Raw genomic sequence first — 19,183 nt, 5'->3', positions numbered from 1 at the left:
TTTAATATACTATCTATGAAGCGGATTGTAGACTAATAGGTCTGGGCCAACTCTGTTTATTCACTGGGTATGCGAGACATAAGACAGAAATTGGTGGATATGTACCCACAGCCCTAATGTAAAGGTCAGCATTGATGGGTGGAGGATAGCTAACCCAGGTGGAATAATGGGGACTTTGATTCAATGATTTAGGACTCTATTCAGCTGAGACAAGCCACCAAAATATAGGGCGATCCCCTGAGTGTTTACCTCCATCACCATAGCTTAGCTGCTTGCATGTTTATTACTCTGTGGGGGGATAATCCATACCCCTCTATCATGACTATGTGATTATATTTTATTTTTAACCCATCTAGGTGTTCAGATAGACCTGCAGTCCCATAACAGTAACACAGGAGTACCCTGCAATGAGACCTGCAGTCCCAGCATAGTAACACAGGAGTACCCTGCAATGAGACCTGCAGTCCCAGCATAGTAACACAAGAGTACCCTGCAATGAGACCTGCAGTCCCAGCATAGTAACACAGGAGTACCCTGCAATGAGACCTGCAGTCCCAGCATAGTAACACAAGAGTACCCTGCAATGAGACCTGCAGTCCCAGCATAGTAACACAGGAGTACCCTGCAATGAGACCTGCAGTCCCAGCATAGTAACACAAGAGTACCCTGCAATGAGACTTACAGCCCCAGCATAGTAACACAGGAGTACCCTGCAATGAGACCTGCAGTCCCATAACAGTAACACAGGAATACCCTGCAATGAGACCGGCAGTCCCAGCATAGTAACAGAGGAGTACCCCTCCATGTGGCTTCCAGTCCCAGCATAGTAACAGAGGAGTACCCCTCCATGAGGCTTCCAGTCCCAGCATAGTAACAGAGGAGTACCCCTCCATGAGGCTTCCAGTCCCAGCATAGTAACAGAGGAGTACCCCTACCATGAGACTTACAGCCCCAGCATAGTAACACAAGAGTACCCTGCAATGACACCTGCAGTCCCATAACAGTAACACAGGAGTACCCTGCAATGAGACCTGCAGTCCCATAACAGTAACACAGGAGTACCCTGCAATGAGACCGGCAGTCCCAGCATAGTAACAGAGGAGTACCCCTCCATGTGGCTTCCAGTCCCAGCATAGTAACAGAGGAGTACCCCTACCATGAGACTTACAGTCCCAGCATAGTAACACAAGAGTACCCTGCAATGACACCTGCAGTCCCATAATAGTAACAGAGGAGTACCCCTCCATGAGGCATCCAGTCCCAGCATAGTAACAGAGGAGTACCCTGCAATGAGACCTGCAGTCCCAGCATAGTAACATAGTACCCTTAGGCCCTAGCATGAGGCTTCCAGTCCCAGCATAGTAACAGAGGAGTACCCCTCCATGAGGCATCCAGTCCCAGCATAGTAACACGTGGAGAGTAGAGACGTCTGCTTAGTCACTGATCATAGCAGCCTTGTGTATGAGTGAGCTGCTACTGATGCCAAGGTCCTATGGTGACTTGACACCACATAGGAGGAGCATAGACGTAGAAGTGCTGCAGTGAACGCTTGGAGCTTCCAGGGAGCATATGCCTGGCTTGTGTGACAGCAGCAGCAGCAGCAGAGGGATGGGAGGCAGACAGGCACCGCTCCAGTCACTGTGAGCCATCCAAGTGAGGGACACACTCTGCGGAGTAAGCATTCACACACAGGCTCTTACCCACTGAACCTTCTACTGGTACCTGAGGATGTCGGAGGCAGAGCTGCACAGGGAGCGCCTGCAAGCCATAGCAGTAAGTCAGAGGATTGTGCTGTATGTGCTGGGGCTGTGAGGCGGGAGCTTTGCTCACAGGAGACCGAGCATTCCTACATGGTAACGGTTGCTGAATGGAGACAGCCGAGTCCCCACTGGCGTTCTCCTCCTGCCGGCTGCAGTAGCGCATCTGTTGTTCTAGCTGCGGCTGGAATGTATACAATTGTGCTGGAATAGATAGATGACTGGAGCTGCTGCAGAACATCATGAGGCTGCCATCTATATATATTTGTTATATACACATCATGCCCTTATACATTTCAGTAGTGGAGAAGGGTGCTGTGCTTTACCCTCCCAAAATTCTCTATAGAAGTTTTCTTCAGTGGGCTTATCATGTATGCAGTGGCATGCCTCATATCTCAGCCAGCTCTGGTTAGTCAGGAGCACCAGGTGGGCACATGTGCCCCATAGATTTACCCCACAAGAAAGGGCTTTGGTCAAGTCCTGTGAGTACCCGTACCTAACACCTCTGTGGAGGGTGCAGAGGGCTTATGGCATGCACTGAATTTCTGTTCTGTTATTAGTCTACCCTTTGAAGTATGTTTGTTACCCCCGCTCACATGTCTGTTATCTGTATTGGGATTTGTCTGGTAAATGTGCCTTATAGTATTGAAAAGGTCTATAGTCACATCCCTGGTTGGCAGTGGTGGGAGCTGTTGGTGCCTCTAGCATAAATATAAGGAAATCTGTAATGTCACATAGGCACAAAGATTATTTGTAAACTGAATTATGAAGTAAAAATCATAGCTAAATTTTGGGCCATTTGTTAAAAATGTTAGAAATATCAATAACTATTTGCCAGCGTAGATGTGCTGTAGGAGCAGATGGATTGGTTGGGTTACTGGCACATACTCTTTGTTAGTTGGTATTGTTGGGAATGCCCATTGAAATCCGTTGGCCTTGCAGGTTTTAACTCTAAGGGTGCATTCACACTGAGTAACGCCGGGCGTGTATGAGAGCCGTACACGCCGGCATTATGGCAGACTGCCGAACACTTCCCATTCACTTCAATGGGAGCGCTCGTAACAGCGGCATTTACGAGCGCTCCCATTGAAGTGAATGGGAAGTGTTCGGCAGCCCTGCTGTAACGCCGGCGTGTACGGCTCTCATACACGCCCGGCGTTACGTAGTGTGAATGCACCCTAAAGATGCGGCATGCTATATATATATATATATATATATATATATATATATATATGTAAAGAAAAACTGCACTAACACTGTATGCACTATAGTTTTCAAGCCATTTTAACTGTACCCAACCTGACTGTCCAAATACACCCTCAAGACTGGAGCTAAGGTTGTCCTCTCCTGGTGTCACAAATGGGTGACCTGTCTCTATTACATATTTACAGTGTACGTGGTTAGGGTTATCATATCCAGACAATCCCTATCAAATAATATAGTGCTGTTGTTGTACTATGATTATAGTGTTGAGATGAAATCAGGACATCACAATCCTGGTATTCAGCCTTTCCAAGAATGCCTTTTTGTTACAATGTGCATACTTTCCGTAGCTTTACATGTGTCAGTGTGCAGATTTGGAGGACTTCTGTATATCGTATTACTTTGTGTCTTGAAGTCATTGCATCAATAATGCAGGACAAAAATGTGCAAACAAAAAGCCACACAATTACAGTCTTGTAGAAACGTGATACGTCAGAAAATGCTGACAGAATGGGCCATTGTTGTTCTCTCAGAGCTGTGCCATGACAATCATCAGAGACGTGTGCTCCGACAGTCGCTGCTCTAAGAAACTTTTTCTCTGTCTGTATTACTTGTCTAAGGAAAATGTTGATAGGGAAATATTTAGTGGTTTATATAGTCTAGTGAAAGTTTCCATTATAATAATTCCTTAGGGGATCCTTCAGTTTCCATAATGGTAAGAAGATTTTACAATTGTGTGACTGATGGGAAAGGTTGGCAGTTTCAATGGAGATATCTGGGCACACTTGGCTACTGACAATTTTGCTGTCATAGTTAAGATGGGTAGTTGTGTAAATTGCAACGAATTCAAGGTAGCCATAGGTATTACATGCATATGGGCTGAACCAGCCAATTTTGGCAGGACCTACCGACCATCTAATGTCTATGTAGACCTCCTCAATGGCAGAGATTGGTGAAGAAATGGATTGGGCATGTTGGACTCAACATGTCTGATTCTTTTTTTTATCTGTGTTGTCAACCCTTAGGCCTATTCACCCTATAGTAATGGTATCTGCTTTAGTGAAGGCATGCCAGGTAGGACAGATCAATGTGTGAGCTAATTCTGACATCCCATTAGCTTAAAATGGGGAACTCAAGGACTGTGCCAGATTTCCAGTATTTTTGACATCAGTATTGTTGCTGCATACATTTTCTTGCTTTCAGGTATACCAGAATCCAAATTGATCAAAATAAAGCAGCTACTGTCACCTAAAAAGGTTTGGCCCTTTATTAATACAAACGTGTCAGCAGATAACAGTACAGCCAAGTGTTCTTCAGTAGCTTGCCAATGATGTACAGTAGCAGAAAAGTGTATGAGCTGTATACAGAATTCTTCAACACACTGCAAAAACCCAAAGTGCAAGCTACCGAGCGGTGTGGGGTTTTTTAAGCTACAGCATGTCACTTTGTCACTATTAGGGCCTGTGCACACGGAGTTAACGCGAGCGCATTTTAGCACAATACACGTGCATAGAATACACATGTAAAAATAGCACTCCCATTGACTTCAATGAAATTTTTTACATGTGTAAAAAAACGCGTCAAAATACGCGTCGCGTTTTTTGGTGCGTATTTTGACGCGTTTTTTTTACACTTGTAAAAAATTTCATTGAAGTCAATGGGAGTGCTATTTTTCCACGTGTATTCTATACACGTGTATTATGCTAAAATGCGCTCGCGTTAACTCCGTGTGCACTGGCCCTAACGTTGTGGTGCATTGCAAAGGGTAAAAGCAGTAGGAGTTCCATTGCAATTACAATTTCACCACAAAAAAATACCCCATTTTGTGTTTTTTGCCATGGAGGAATCCACTGCTGATTTTCCAACATCAGTATACATTATATTCCATAATGTGCCATAAAATTGTTCACCAGGTTTAGTAATGCCAGTCTCACAATAGAGTTCAGTAGTGTTGAGCGAGTAGTATTCCGTCGAATACTACTCTCTCAACACTAGAGTTCAGGTCTCCATCATTAGGGTCTGCATGAGGCCCCAAAAGATGAAGATCCTGTTCGCTTAAAAAGCGGTTGCCTGCAGAAACCTGTGTACCCCATAAACTTTAATGGGGTTCTTTGGGTTTCCGCATGTTTTCCACCAGTTTTTATAAGTGCAATTTGCAGTGGAGTCTCTACAACGCAGATGTGAATCTAGTCTTAGGCTGAGTTCACACCTGCACTGGAGACTCCTTTCCAGAAACCACTGAAAATTGCTGGAGAGAAAAAGTCCTGCATGGAGAACTTTTCTCTCCACTGCTTTCAGTTTTGAAACGGACAATGGTGGTCCCCATTAAAGTCAAAGGGGTCCACAATGTCCGTGTGTTACCGTTGTTTTAGCAGTCCGATCTCCATCTTTTGGGACTGCCAGGGGACCCGAACAATGGAGAGCCCAGTGCTAGTGTGACCCTAGCGTAAGTCTTTTCATCTAAAGCCAGCAGTTTTACTTTACATTGTCCAAGGTATTTGCTATTTATCTGTGTCCATGTTACAGACAGCTTGTATTAACTGTAGAGTGCTGCATTTCTTTCTGTTGTAGGCGTACGTACAGATCAGGCTTCGGCATGGGGGGTTACACTCATTAAAAGAAGAAAATTGCAATTTTCTCTTTTTCTTTATGATTTCTTACTTACCATTTTATTAATCCAGTACAGCTGTATTGTTGATGGGTTCTACCCCGCAAGCATATTAGGTGTAGATGCAGATTTTATTTCACCCACGCCTTATAATTTTTATACAGCTCCATTGACGCAGTGGGGGACAATACAGAGGAAAAAGCAGTAGAGTTGCTATAGTAACAAATCAGATGCTTGCATACCTTTTCTAACCTTCAAAACAGTTAGACCCTGGTTGGCTGCCATGGGCAACATTTCTATTATCTGCATTTGATCACCAATATCTCCAGTGTCATGTGTATAAAAAGAACTGAATATTGTACCAGTTTTTACAAAACAACATTACTATTCACACCGTGTGCTACAAACTCCTGACTAGTTTATATTAGAAAAATTAAACTGATATGAATTTAAATTTTAGGCGGTGTTCACATTTAGGAATTTGACGCTGAATTTGTCAAGCAGAAAATTTCTGCTTCAGGAATTTCAGGCGGGTCAACAGAGTTTTTTGTCGAGGATTTTGACGCTGATTCTGCCTAGAACTCTACTGGGAGGCTTTTTTGGATGCTGATTTTGAGGCGGATTCCGCGTCAAAATCCTCGCCAAAAATCTCTATGTGAACTGACCCTAAGGGCTAGTTCACATGTAAGTTACGTGTGGCTTAATTTGGTTCGGAAAAAAAAAAAACGCTTCCTAATTAGGAAGCGTTTTTTGGAGCAGTTTTTGGTAAAAACCGCTTCAGAAAATGTCAGGTGGTTTTCCCCTCCCTAAAGTGAATGGACCGTAAAAAAACGCATTTTCAGTCGTGTTTTTTTTCCAAAAAAAGCGACGCGTTTTTCACCTCCCATTCACTTCTATTGCTTTCCTCAGGCGGAATCCGCCTGAAGAAAGGTCATGTCGCTTCTTTTTTCTGCTAGCGACAAAAAACTGTAATATTTTGACAGGTCAGAAATACGTGCCACCATTTAGATAACAATTTCCAGCTGTTCTCTTTGAATTGGATAGGGAATATACAAATACAGAAATGTCAAATAAGCATCATCAGATATAGTAGACTAAAAATCAGTTTATTGATGTATTATAGAGAAGCATATTAAGCTGACAGATCTTCTTTCAGGAGTCTGAGAAAGAAAGGTGACGGCTCTCGTAGTTTGTGATAACAAATGTCTACAAAATTGTTACATTTTTAATAACTCAAAAGAAGGGCATGTTTTATTATATGGGAATAAGCTACACAAAACTAATCTTATTGAGTGAAGCAAATAGCACATTGAGTTTTTAACATTTGAAAGGTTTGTACAATTCTTCATCATTTTGGAAATGTCCAAGTAAGACTTTTAAGTATAATATAATAAATAATAATAATAAATGTTATTTCTATAGCGCCAACATATTCCGCAGCGCTGTACAATTTATAGGGTTCAAGTACAGACAGAAAGATACATTACAAAGAAATAGTCACTTCATACAATGGGACTGAGGGCCCTGCTCGCAAGAGCTTACAATCTATGAGGTAGAGGGGGTGACACAAGAGGTAGCAGGGGCGGTATTGCTTATGCAGAGGTCAGACACTTTTGTAATAGAGGTTACTGTCATTGCATAAACATAAGACTTTATGAACCGTCACCAGTCGTGTCCTGTAACATGTGGATGGAGCTTGGACCTATAAAGTTAGCATAAGATGACAACATATCATGTGGGGAAATGTGGGAGCGGGGGACAGAGGAGGGTTAAGGGTTTACGTTAGAAATTGTGATAGGCTTGTCTGAAAAGATGTGTCTTTATTTTGCGTTTGAAACTGTAGAAATTGGGAGTTAATCTAATTGTCCGGGGTAGAGCATTCCAGAGAAGTGGTGCAGCTCGGGAGAAGTCTTGTATACGAGCATGGGAAGATCTGATAATAGAGGATGTAACTGTTAGGTCATTGAGTGAACGGAGAGCACGGGTTAGGCGGTAGACAGAGATGAGGGAGGAAATGTATGGAGGTGCAGCATTATGGAGAGCCTTGTGGATGAGGGTGATAACTTTATATTTTATTCTATAATGAATAGGCAGCCAATGTAACGACTGGCACAGACCCGAGGCATCGCTGTAGCGTCTAGCCTGATAGATGAGCCTGGCCGCTGCATTCAGAATAGATTGTAGAGGGGAGAGTTTAGTGAGGGGAAGACCGATTAGTAAGGAGTTACAGTAGTCAAGGCGAGACAATAAGTGTCAATAAGTGACAATAATCAGAGAGACAATAAGTGTCTTTAGTGTATCTCTGGTAAGGAAAGGGTGTATTCTGGAGATGTTTTTGAGGTGGAGGTGACATGAACGTGCGAGTGATTCAATATGAGGGGTGAAGGAAAGGTCTGTGTCAAACATGACCCCGAGGCAGCGGGCATACTGCCTAGGAGTTATAGTAAGGCCTGAGACTGCAATGGATATATCAGGGAAAGATCTGTTAGATGGTGGAAACAGTAGTAGTTCTGTCTTGGAGAGATTTAGTTTCAGATAGAGCGAGGACATGATATTTGAGACAGCAGAGAGACAGTCGCTGGTGTTCTGTATGAGTGCAGGGGTGATGTCACGGGAAGATGTGTATAATTGGGTGTCATCAGCATAAAGATGGTACCTGAAGCCAAATCTGGCAATGGTTTGTCCAATGGGGGCTGTGTAGAGGGAAAAGAGCAGGGGGCCTAGGACCGAGCCCTGAGGAACCCCAACAGCAAGGGAAAGAGGGGAGGAAACAGAGCCCGCGAATGATACACTGAAAGTGTGGTCTGAGAGATAAGAGGAGAACCAGGAGAGCGCAGTGTCCTTGAGGCCGACTGAGCGGAGCATAGTGAGGAGGAGTTGATGGTCAACAGTGTCAAAAGCTGCAGAGAGGTCCAGAAGAATAAGAAGAGAGAAGTCAACATTGGATTTAGCCATTAGGAGATCATTGGAGACTTTTGTGAGAGCCGTTTCAGTAGAGTGCAGAGCACGGAAACCAGATTGTAAGGGGTCAAGAAGAGAGTTAGCAGAGAGATAGTGTATTAAACGAGAATAGACCAGGCATTCCAAGAGTTTAGAGATGAAGGGGAGGTTAGAGACGGGTCGATAGTTAGCAGCCCAGAATGGGTCCAGGTAGGGTTTTTTCAATAGCAGAGTTATAACAGCATGCTTGAAAGAGGATGGGAAGATTCCAGAAGAGAGAGAGAGGTTAAATATTTTAGTAAGGTAAGTAGTAACAGCAGGCGACAGAGATTGGAGAAGATGTGAGGGGAAGGGGTCATTACTGCAGGTTGTAGGGCATACATCCTGCAGAATTAGTAGTACTGTATCCTTTTTAACTTACAATATTCCATTAGCACAAGTATGGTAGTAAGCCAAAACTATAAAACTGTAAGAGACAGGTACTTTGTAGCAAGTTCCATTCTAGACAAAAAAAAAATCTATACAAATATACAGTATATACTATAGGCAAGTATTGGGACACACACTTTTAATCCTAGATTTCTGGTGTCTTATTTAGTCTCATTGTCCCCAGTATATAAAATCCAGCACCAGGTCATGCATTCTACCTTTAGGCTAAAGCCCACGTGGCGTCCCACAGAAAAAAAAAAGCTGCAGGAAAAACTGTGGCAGCAACACATCACAGTTCTTCCTGCAGCGCTTTAGACAGAAAGTTTGCAGAGATTTCCTCTGCACTTTCTGTTTCAATTATAACTATGGGTTATCCATAGGTATAATTGACATGCGGCGACTTCCAAAACCACGCCATTTTTTACTGCAAAGTGGGGATGGGATTTGTTAGAATCCCACCCACTTTGCCCTGACTGTAAAACGCTGCAATTTTTCCAGCGGCGTTTTCACTGCAGACAAATCATGGCATTTACACCACATGGGGCCCCGACCATAGGCTAAGGCCCCACATAGCAAAGTGCAGCAAAAAAAGGCTGTGAGTATTGACTAGAGGTACCCATTACTTGGTGTGTGTCTTGTGTATGTGTTCAATGTTTGGCACAGGGTTTTTTTGGCGTGTAAAGAAAAAAATCTAGTTGCTTGGCAATAGGTAATGGTAGCAGCTCTGTTTCTTTTTCCATTCTGCTCCAAGTTAATTTCTTGTATACCCTCACCTGTGTAAAAGCACTACATACACACTCTTGTGCATAAAGTTTACAAGTACTTTACATGTGTTAAATCACACACTTATTTTTAGTAATATACAGTGTAATTTGTAATGTAGTGTTCATCTGGGTTTATATTTACCAGATTTATATATACGGATAGGTAAATGCTTGTATGTTTCTGCTCTTATACAGCACTATTATTGGTTTGGGAAGCATTGTGGGCCTGATAGACTCCTGTTACAAACATCCCCCTCCACTACATTTCAGTTTTGCACATGTGGACACTGCAGATTTTTCCCATTCTTGTTGGCAAAATTGTCTAATCTCTGGCAAGTTGCATAGCAAATGCGGGTGAACAGTTATTTCCAATGTAACCACAAATTATCATGTGCATTGTGGTTTGAACTATGACTTGGTCATAAGGCATTATGGTTGGGGTTGTTGTCTTGTTGGAAAATATTTGTTCCTTCAAGTTGCAGTTTTCCTGTACCACATTGTATTTGTTTTAAACTTGAGTCAATTCTTACCTTTTAGCAGACTGCTAAATGGCAGATTTTTTTTTTAAATTATTGCTTTTCTTTACCACATTATCAAATGGTCGCTCTATGCACTGTCTTTCCTCTCCTTAACCCATTCCCACTGCAACCAGTTTTAGTTTTTTACTCGCCACCTTTCAAAAGCCACAACGTTTCTATTTCTCCATTCACAGAACTATACAAGGGCTTAGTTTTTGTGGGACAAATTGTACTTCGTAATAGTACCATTTAATATTCGGTATGATGTATTGGGAAGCTGTAAAAAAAAAATTCAGGGTGGGGTGGAAAAGAGAAAAACAGCATTTGCACGATTTTTTTACATCCTTTATTTTCATGGCATTCATTGTGCATTCTAAATGACACATCTTCTCTACTTTGTTGGTCAGTACAATTATAGCGATATATTTATGTTGGAGGCCAAGGCCCTACGTTGCAAGAATGCTGCGTATTACATTACCTGCACAGTGAATGGGATTCTGGCTAATCCCGTGTAAGGCCAGGCCCCCACGGGACGTAAATGCCGTGATTTGCCAGCAGCGGAGACGCTGTGGGAAAAATCGCAGCATTTTACAGTGCAAGTAAAGGGGATGGGATTCATGCGAATCCCATCCCCACTTTGCGGAAAAAAACGCAGTGCGGCTTAGATATAATTGTAACGGAAGGTCTGCGGAGGAAAACTCTGCAAACTTTCTGTTGAAAGTGCTGCAGAAAGAACCGCAGTGCGTTCACGTCACGGTTCTTTCCGCAGCACTTTAGTGCTGCGATTACGGCCCGTGGGGCCTTAGCCTAAGCATTGCAGAAAAAAATCTGCTGCGGAAATGCTTGCATTTATGTGAATTTCAACATGTCAGTTTTACCTGTGGAACGGCTGTATAGGTATAATAGCAGCAGAAAGTCCACAGTGGAAAACTCTGTGATGTGCGTCCTCTGTGGTCTTTTTTGCCGCAATTCACTGTATTGTTATTATTATTATTATAATTATCGGAGCCACCATATTCAGGAGAATATTTTTGAAGAATATCTGAATTTTTGATAATTTGTATGTATTTTACTTTTATTAGTTTGCTGTCAATTGTGTTCTAGAGAGAGGGAGTGATTTGAATTTTTAGTTCTTTTTTTTAGTTATGTTTTTTTTGTATTGAAGAAAGGAAGAGGAGGGCTTGTGATGAGGGATATTTGGGGGCATTTTTTTTTTCTGGTTAATGGACAATAGCGATGATGCAAGATACCGAACTATCAGCTGTGAGCATGAGATCTCGCCACCTACCAAAGGAACTGCCACATGTTATCATGACAGCTGCATATGTCCCCCACCTCTGCAAAAAAAACACGTTTTTTTTGCCTGTTATATCTACATGCTGTGACCCCTCCTCGTGTTCTCCAACCACGGTCGGGCTGCATTATTAACATCACTCCGCACAGAGAACTAAATTATCCTGCAGTGTGTCTGTGTTTCTTTCTTCTTTAGTTGCTATGATTCTTAGTATTTCTCTATCTGCCATGAGCTTGTATGTGTTTCTCTCTTGTTATATACTACTGTACCATCCATGAAACTGTATCACTGAAATTTCCCCATTGTGGGACTATTAAAGGAATATCTTATCTTATCTTATTGGAGCGAGACATGTGAGGATATATGATACACAGACTTCCACCATCAGAAAGGATAATATTAACCTTTTAATGGTAAAAGTAACAGTTGGTCTGCATATAGTCAAGGAGTGATATTGTGTAGAGATGCTGTGGCATAAAATGGGGCAGGATTGTTGTGTAGGAGTCACTGAAAGAATGGGAATGATGGGAAGCTAGTGAGCACACGTGCCCAGGTCACAAATCTTAGTGGTGACCTGGGCTCAAATAGAGATGGAAAGGGGAAATATAAATGTATATAAAATGTATAGATGGGATGAGGCTGACGTTGTAAGGAGAAATTACACATGGAGTCCAAGTTGAGCTTTTTCACCAGAGACTGGGAGCCTTTGCCTATGATCCTGGAAGTATCCCATGAATGGATAGAGAGAAAGATTAGATCGAAAGCAATAACTAAATAAGGTAATAACAGCTGAGTATATAATAGAAGAATAAGTACATTATGAAAGAAAAATATTACTGGAATATCACCATAAAGAAGAAGAAAAAAAATAAAAACCCCTAAAACATTACATTTTAATTGCAATTCTAAATGTTAATGCTTAAAGGGGTTGTCTGGGATAAAATAAAATAAAAAAAAATAACCCTAAACTAAACCCTGTCCTCCTGCCTAACTTCTAACTTATTTGCAATAAAAAAATCTATAATTACCGAGATCGCCAGGGTAGTGATGGGACCGCCCCAAGCATACTTTCTGATATTCCGGTGACCTCCAGTTTCCGGAAAAGGAACGTCACCAATACTCCCTTCCCTGTCCCCATCATACTTACCTTTCTTCATTCTCCTGGGAAGCAGGCGTCACTTCTGTCTTCTCTGCCTGCACAGTACAGCCTATTGCGCAATCATCAGCAGATGAAGGTAAGAAGCCGGGTTTTCAAGCATGCACCATAGAGCTCTGTTGTCAGGAGATCCCTGGGAAACTGAGAAGTCACTCAAAACACTAAAGATACTTTGGTGCAATTATTATCCCATTAATAGCACCGAAATACCTTTTTTTTAAAAAAAAAAAAAAAAGCATTTGTTGCCTGGAGAACCCCTTTAACTTTGAACTCCGTATTATTTTATTCATGCTAACTGCTATAATTTGTAGTTGGATGTGCTCATGGTAGCTAGCTCTCATTTACTATACTGACAGAGATGGCTGTTGAAACTTTCTATATTTACTTGAATCTCTGTTATGCAGCTCATTTAATGTAATGTGATCTCATGTTATACTTTTTTTCTTTTTTAAAAGACTTGCTGCATAGTGTGAGCCATAGTGCTGGAGCCACTGAATTACAGACAGATTAGCAGCACCAAGTGCTAGACATCTTAGCACTCCAAAGGACATCTGGGTTTTATCCACTGATATCTGATTCCAGGACTGCTGAACATAGTTCTGTGTTTTTCTCTTTCATTTGTATCAGTATTCATTTAGCCATTACTATTATTATTTTATATTTAATGTATTATAAAATATATCTTAAAATGAAAATATTAAGGACTAGAACTAGCAAGAACTAGAGCACAGTGTCGACGGGCATAAAGAACAGTACAGTCAACAGAGAGAGGACTCTGGCAACTGCAGCCAGGCAGTGCTACTATTGTAATATAGAAGTAAATATGCTTCATCAGGACACATATAAATAATTCAGGGTGACTCTCCACTCATGAAGTTGAATATCTCATTTGAGCAAAATTCAGATGTGCTGTAAAAAAAAAAAAAAAAAAAAATCTGCAGTATATTTGTCTCTGTAAGGGGATTCTCAGCATAATTTGAAAACCTACGCCATGGTTTAAGATCTACCGGTTCTTTCCTTAAATGGCTTTTATGGAACTAAAAAAAATGAACAAAAAGGCAATAAATACTAAATAAGTACCTAATGTGTGTTTGGACCATTTTTTATACCTAATATTTTCAGGCTTATGCACTGGTTTACGTTTCCTGGTTGTAGGAGTGTCTTTGCTTTTCCAGGCAGCCCTTCCCAGCATCCTCCTAGGAGTTTTTCATTCCCATGCAGTATACCCTCTTTGATTCTCTTTCCCTGACCAATACGCCCTACTCTCCCTGTGCGCTTCCTGCCTTTCTACTTGCTGTTCTTGCTATGTGAGCACAGACATGTTGTGAACAAATCAGTCATAAATATTCTGAAAATATGTATTAATAATAATAAAGAGACCCTATTGAAGACTGCCATAAGTGCCTGACACCACGTGGCTGGAGGGTGGACTTTGGCTGTGACGTGGCTTGGCCTGATTGGCTCTACTATGTCAGCGGTATTGGCTTGGACATTATATTTTCTTGGCCTCCCAGCGTGGTGTGCACCACTGATATCGGCTGTGGGCATGCTGCAGTGTGGTTTTTATGGCTGTAGCAGTGATCTGATCTTGTGTTGGTTTATTCCTCTAGATTCACTAGATTTCACTGCACAGCATTTATATCTATTTATATCCCATTTACATTCTGTGATCATAGGATTATCGGAAAGTGAGTGCAGTGCAGGGGCCATGACAGGCAGCTAAATGTGAAAAATGGTAGCCAATTTTAATAGTGAATCAATTAAGAATGTCCATTTCTTCATGTAGTTAAACTGTTAAAAAAAAAAAAAAAAAAAAAAAATTTTTTTTTTTTTTGGAAACTCCTTTTGAACTGTACCTGTATGGAGATCGCACAACTGCAAGAGAGATGCGTCGTCTGTCAGAGGTAGCTGGATTGTCTATACATAAGGCAGACAAGGTTTATTACTTCCTAATTAGAGATGAGCGAGTAGTATTCAATCGAATACCTCCCCTGCATAGTTATTGTTGTAAAAAAAGCGCCAGGGAAGGTGGGAGGGGATTTGAATATTTACCGCATGTTATTTGACTGAGTACATCAATAACTATGCAAAGGGAGGTATTCGATCGAATACTATTCGCTCATCTCTATTCCTAATCACTCTATCTGTGACACTCAATGTGCACTGTATACCACACTGGTCCTGATGACCACAAGAACGCTGGGTGCCAGGTAATAAAAAACAAAGCTTTTTGAAACATTACCAACAATTATGAAAGACAATATGAAAAATAAAATAATGAAAATGCATACTTTAAAGGGGTTACGCAATTTTAAAGAAATATGGGCCAAATAACAGGAAGCATCAATACAAAACACTTCCTAATATATATCCTGTTTAAATTAGGCCCCATTTATCTGATTTATTTTCAGGACAGTGACCAGAGCTGTGATGTTTTGTTTACAAACTCATTACCCCTCCAGGTCAGCAAATGAAATATCACAGCAATATTTGACTTCCTTGCTCCTTGACGTCACTAATAGGAGTGATTTATTGCCAGGTCAGAAGAAGTGAGGTGCAAGACAAACTCTTTGGCACAAAACAGACTCTAGTAGGGATGGAATTTGCACACAGGGAGAGTGGAGAAGGGGGGTATGCGGAGTATGAGAGCAGGCAGATTAATGAGAAATGAAGTTAAAAGGATTTTATCATTAAAATCACATTTTTTTGTCGATCACACGTAGGAATAGCCTTAAGAAAGGCTATTATTCTCCTACCTTTAGATGTCTTCTCCATGCTACCGTTCGGTAGAAATCCCAGTTTTCGTCTATATGACAAAAAGGGACTATACTGCGAGGAGTCCCTCTGTCAAAATACTGTTCAGGCCGATAAATCATGCCAAGTCACGGACCGAATTTTAGACTTACACTTGGTCGTGTGAATACAGAATAAAATTGTGAGAGATGTGAACAGGGAATGTGCCACCTGAACAGTGTGCCTGGAGGGAGTGAATATAACTTCTGTAATATTTTACACCTCCCTTTCCAGTGGTGAGTTGTTCCTGTTAGTCCTTTAAAATTGTTCAAAGATCGCCCAATTAATTGGGAGCCCCATACTTTTTTCAGTATGTCTTTTGTAGAAAGGGAGGAAATCCATGCAAACACGGGGAGAACATACAAACTCCTTGCAGAAGTTGTTCCTGGCAGGATTCGAACCCAGGACTCCAACACTGCAGTGCTAACCACTGAGCCACCGTGTTTCCCCGGCCCAATTAATATGAATTGTATGGATGCTGCTGCTGCTCTTTTCCCGGTCACAAAATCACATTTCCTTACATTGCCATGATAAAGTCTGTATTTTGGTTCTAGTTGTGCCACAATATATTGTGGTTTATCACTAGAGACACATTTATGCCCTCAGTGGTGACAATGAGCAATTTTTCAACTCTTCCCACTCTACCCAGAAGCTAGAAAAGAAAGGATAAACTAGTGTGTCATTGCCTCTAAATTGATAAATGGTATCTTTCCTGTTGAATGGTATAGTAATATCTTCTTTATAAATGTAGATGATTATTGTTGTTTTACCTCGTAGGAGTCTGACTATCGATTTGTTTCCAAGCAGCTTGTGTGATGACCTGTCTTATATACCACCACAGATGGAAACCTCCTGATCACTTACTAGAACTGCCAGGATATGAGGGCAGATACAATGCACAGCCCGCCATCTGATGTGTTTACACAGATGACTTTCATTTCAGACCCTCTGCTGTGTGCCAGCTTTATTTATCATCTCTTGGACAGAACACTTACATGGGTGGAGTAACAGTCTGGTCTGAGTAAGTCTAAATATAGATATAGCTGCCACTTACCAGACAATGCCAGGGAGTGAACAGGGAGGAGCTGGAAGGAGCCTGGCTGAGGCTAGCACTCAAGTTACATGTGCGCTATGTAGAGGTTGCAGCTGAGAATTCTCTTCATTCCCAGATTACATATACTTGTTGAAAGGTATTTAGTATTGCATTTTTCACTCTGATATAGTTAATATATTTCATTTTGGACCTTTAACAACAACAAAATGAATCAGTGATGAAGCAGTGATCATCAGTAACATAGAAAATTGGGCATTTTACACTTTAGTTTAACACTTAGGTAGTTTGTCCCAGTTGTGGACCACACAACCGTGTCTTCATACTATATAAACATTTCTATGTACATTAGGTCTAGTGTAAACCCTGTCACAATGTGCGACATGGAGATATTTTTTGTCTTTGGTTTCTGTTTTAAATGACAGGCACCCGATGGACCCCATTATAGTCAAAGGGGTCTGTCGGTCTCCGTATGTAACCACAATTGTAGCAGTCCCTTTGTGTGTTGTTTTTGTCTTCCGACAGAGCAGAACAAAGGACAGCTCGACAAAAGTGTGAACTTAGTATCAAATGGTTATCTGACTGCCCAGCCATTTTTCCTATTGATGATCTATACAGGGAACATGTCAGGAATATTTGATTGGTGGGGGTCTGACTCCTTGGTTGATCCAGTTGCCTCAGTGCATTAGACAACACTAGGGCTATAAGGAGCCTATAAGTAGCTCAGTGCCTATTACTTGAGTCTTGTACATCTCTATGGCACCCTGAGGCAGCTGTCTCAGCTCATTGGTGTGGGGTCAGTACTGAAGACCTATTCCATCTTATTAAAATTTGCAAACCCCCTTTTGGTTAAGGCTAATTCGGATGGATCTGCAGGGGTCATTCCACCGGCTTTCAACCATTTTTTTCCACAGCAATAATTGACATGTTGCATGTTCATAACCGGTACAATATATTGAAATCCAATTCACTTCTAGCGTTCGGCTAACCTGCTGCAAATTCATTCCGTGGGTCTCCTGCTTTAAACTAAGTTCTGAGATTGCAGAAGAGCTAGCCACTCCTAGCTTTTGCTCAAAAAGGTCAGTAGCAGGTCAGGGTTGGGGCGATTTGGCATCTCATAAGAAAACGCAAAGTGCATATTCAATTTTTACTTTTATACATTTGCCTATACTTTATTAAGGGAGGTCACTACTAGTGTTCTATTACAGTAATATTGCCCCACCGGTGTTTGAGTGGACTATTAAAAACTGTGGGGGGAGCACCATTCATGTAAATGAGCCCTAATAGTGTTCCCCCATGGGTAATTGTCCCCCCTCCCACACATACTGTTACTATAATTACATTATGCTTACCTGGTTACTAATGCAGCTCCTGGGACCTGTTCTTGCACATACAATGTGTGCATCTTCTATTCTGCTCCCTGGTCCCTGCAGCACCATAGCGAAGAATTCAGGGAGCAGAACAGAATAGAATCACACATCTTGATCGCAAGAATAGATTCCAGGAGCTTCATAAGTAACCAGGTACGTGTAGGCTACACCAGCAGATCACTCTCAAAAATGTGTCCTGTGGATACTTACTCATATACTGGGTATTACATGCAGTATAGGAGCAACCACCAACATCTAGTAGCCTACAGAGGTCCCCAATGTCTAGGCCGGCTCGGTACCAATTGATCCATGGACCAGTCGTTGGGGACCGCTGACATAGAAAGTAGAGTAACATCTTAGGACAAAAGTGTTTAAAGAGGACCTTTCATCAGATTGGGCACAGGCAGTTCTATATACTGCTGGAAAGCTGACAGTGCGTTGAATTCAGCGCACTGTCGGCTTTCCCAACCTGTGCCCCGGGTAAAGTGCTATCGGTCCTGGTACCGTAGCGCTTTACAGTCAGAAGGGCGTTTCTGACACTTAGCCAGGGACGCCCTTTTGCCCAGCAGCGCTTATCGCGCTGTACAGTCTGAGCGGGAAGGAACGCCCCCTCCCTCTGCTCACACAGCTCATCCATAGATGAGTATTATCAGGAGAGGAGGGGGCGTTCCTCCCCGCTCCACAGTACAGCACGATAGGCGCTGCTGGGCAGAAGGGCGTCCCTGGCTAAGTGTCAGAAACGCCCTTCTGACTGTAAAGCGCTACGGTACCGGGACCGATAGCGCTTTACCTGGGGCACAGATCGGGAAAGCCGATAGTGCGCTGAATTCAGTGCACTGTCAGCTTTCCAGCAGTATATAGAACTGCTTGTGCCCAATCTGATGAAAGGTCCTCTTTAAATGAATACTTGGTTCACGGTAGCCCTAGATGTTCATTCTTTTGGTCTATCGGAGAACTAGAAGAACCGACAAATGGACCAATAAAATAGCGGACGCCAACGGAGTTTGAGGGACCCCACTGACAATAAAGGGGCCATTGAGTGTCCCGAGCATGGTCGTTCTTTTCAACTGAACTCACCAGACTAAAAAGTCAAGTTTGTAGGACTTTTTTGACTGGTAATTTTAGATGGAAATTTATGATGTGAATCTAGCTTTATGGATGCTCAAAATTTCTAAAGCACTGTGTGTCATTTGATAAATTAGCTGCAAATTACAGCAACAAGATTTCAGTCACATTTATTTTAAACTGTTATTTTTGCTTCATGTCTATTTAACTTTGCAAACAAATTTCAATGTGCCAC

The 19,183-nt window shown here is 41.9% G+C and overlaps 1 protein-coding gene across 2 annotated transcripts in view; it reads left to right on the top strand.

The window, feature by feature from the left end:
• Positions 1-1,508: 1,508 nt before the first annotated feature.
• The window catches only part of LOC142212417 (paralemmin-1-like), a 121,264-nt gene continuing 103,589 nt past the window's right edge, over positions 1,509-19,183 (top strand). For both annotated transcript variants that reach the window (XM_075280457.1, XM_075280456.1), the window contains exon 1: positions 1,509-1,773. In XM_075280457.1, coding sequence (XP_075136558.1) covers positions 1,729-1,773 — 45 coding nt within the window. In that variant the 5' untranslated portion in view covers positions 1,509-1,728. The remainder of the gene's footprint in view (positions 1,774-19,183) is intronic.

Source organism: Leptodactylus fuscus, chromosome 1 (assembly GCF_031893055.1).
Source record: "Leptodactylus fuscus isolate aLepFus1 chromosome 1, aLepFus1.hap2, whole genome shotgun sequence".
In the NCBI taxonomy this organism is placed as follows: Eukaryota; Metazoa; Chordata; class Amphibia; order Anura; family Leptodactylidae; genus Leptodactylus; species Leptodactylus fuscus.
Note: the sequence above shows the minus strand (reverse complement) of the source record. Positions and strands in the feature narration are given on the sequence as shown.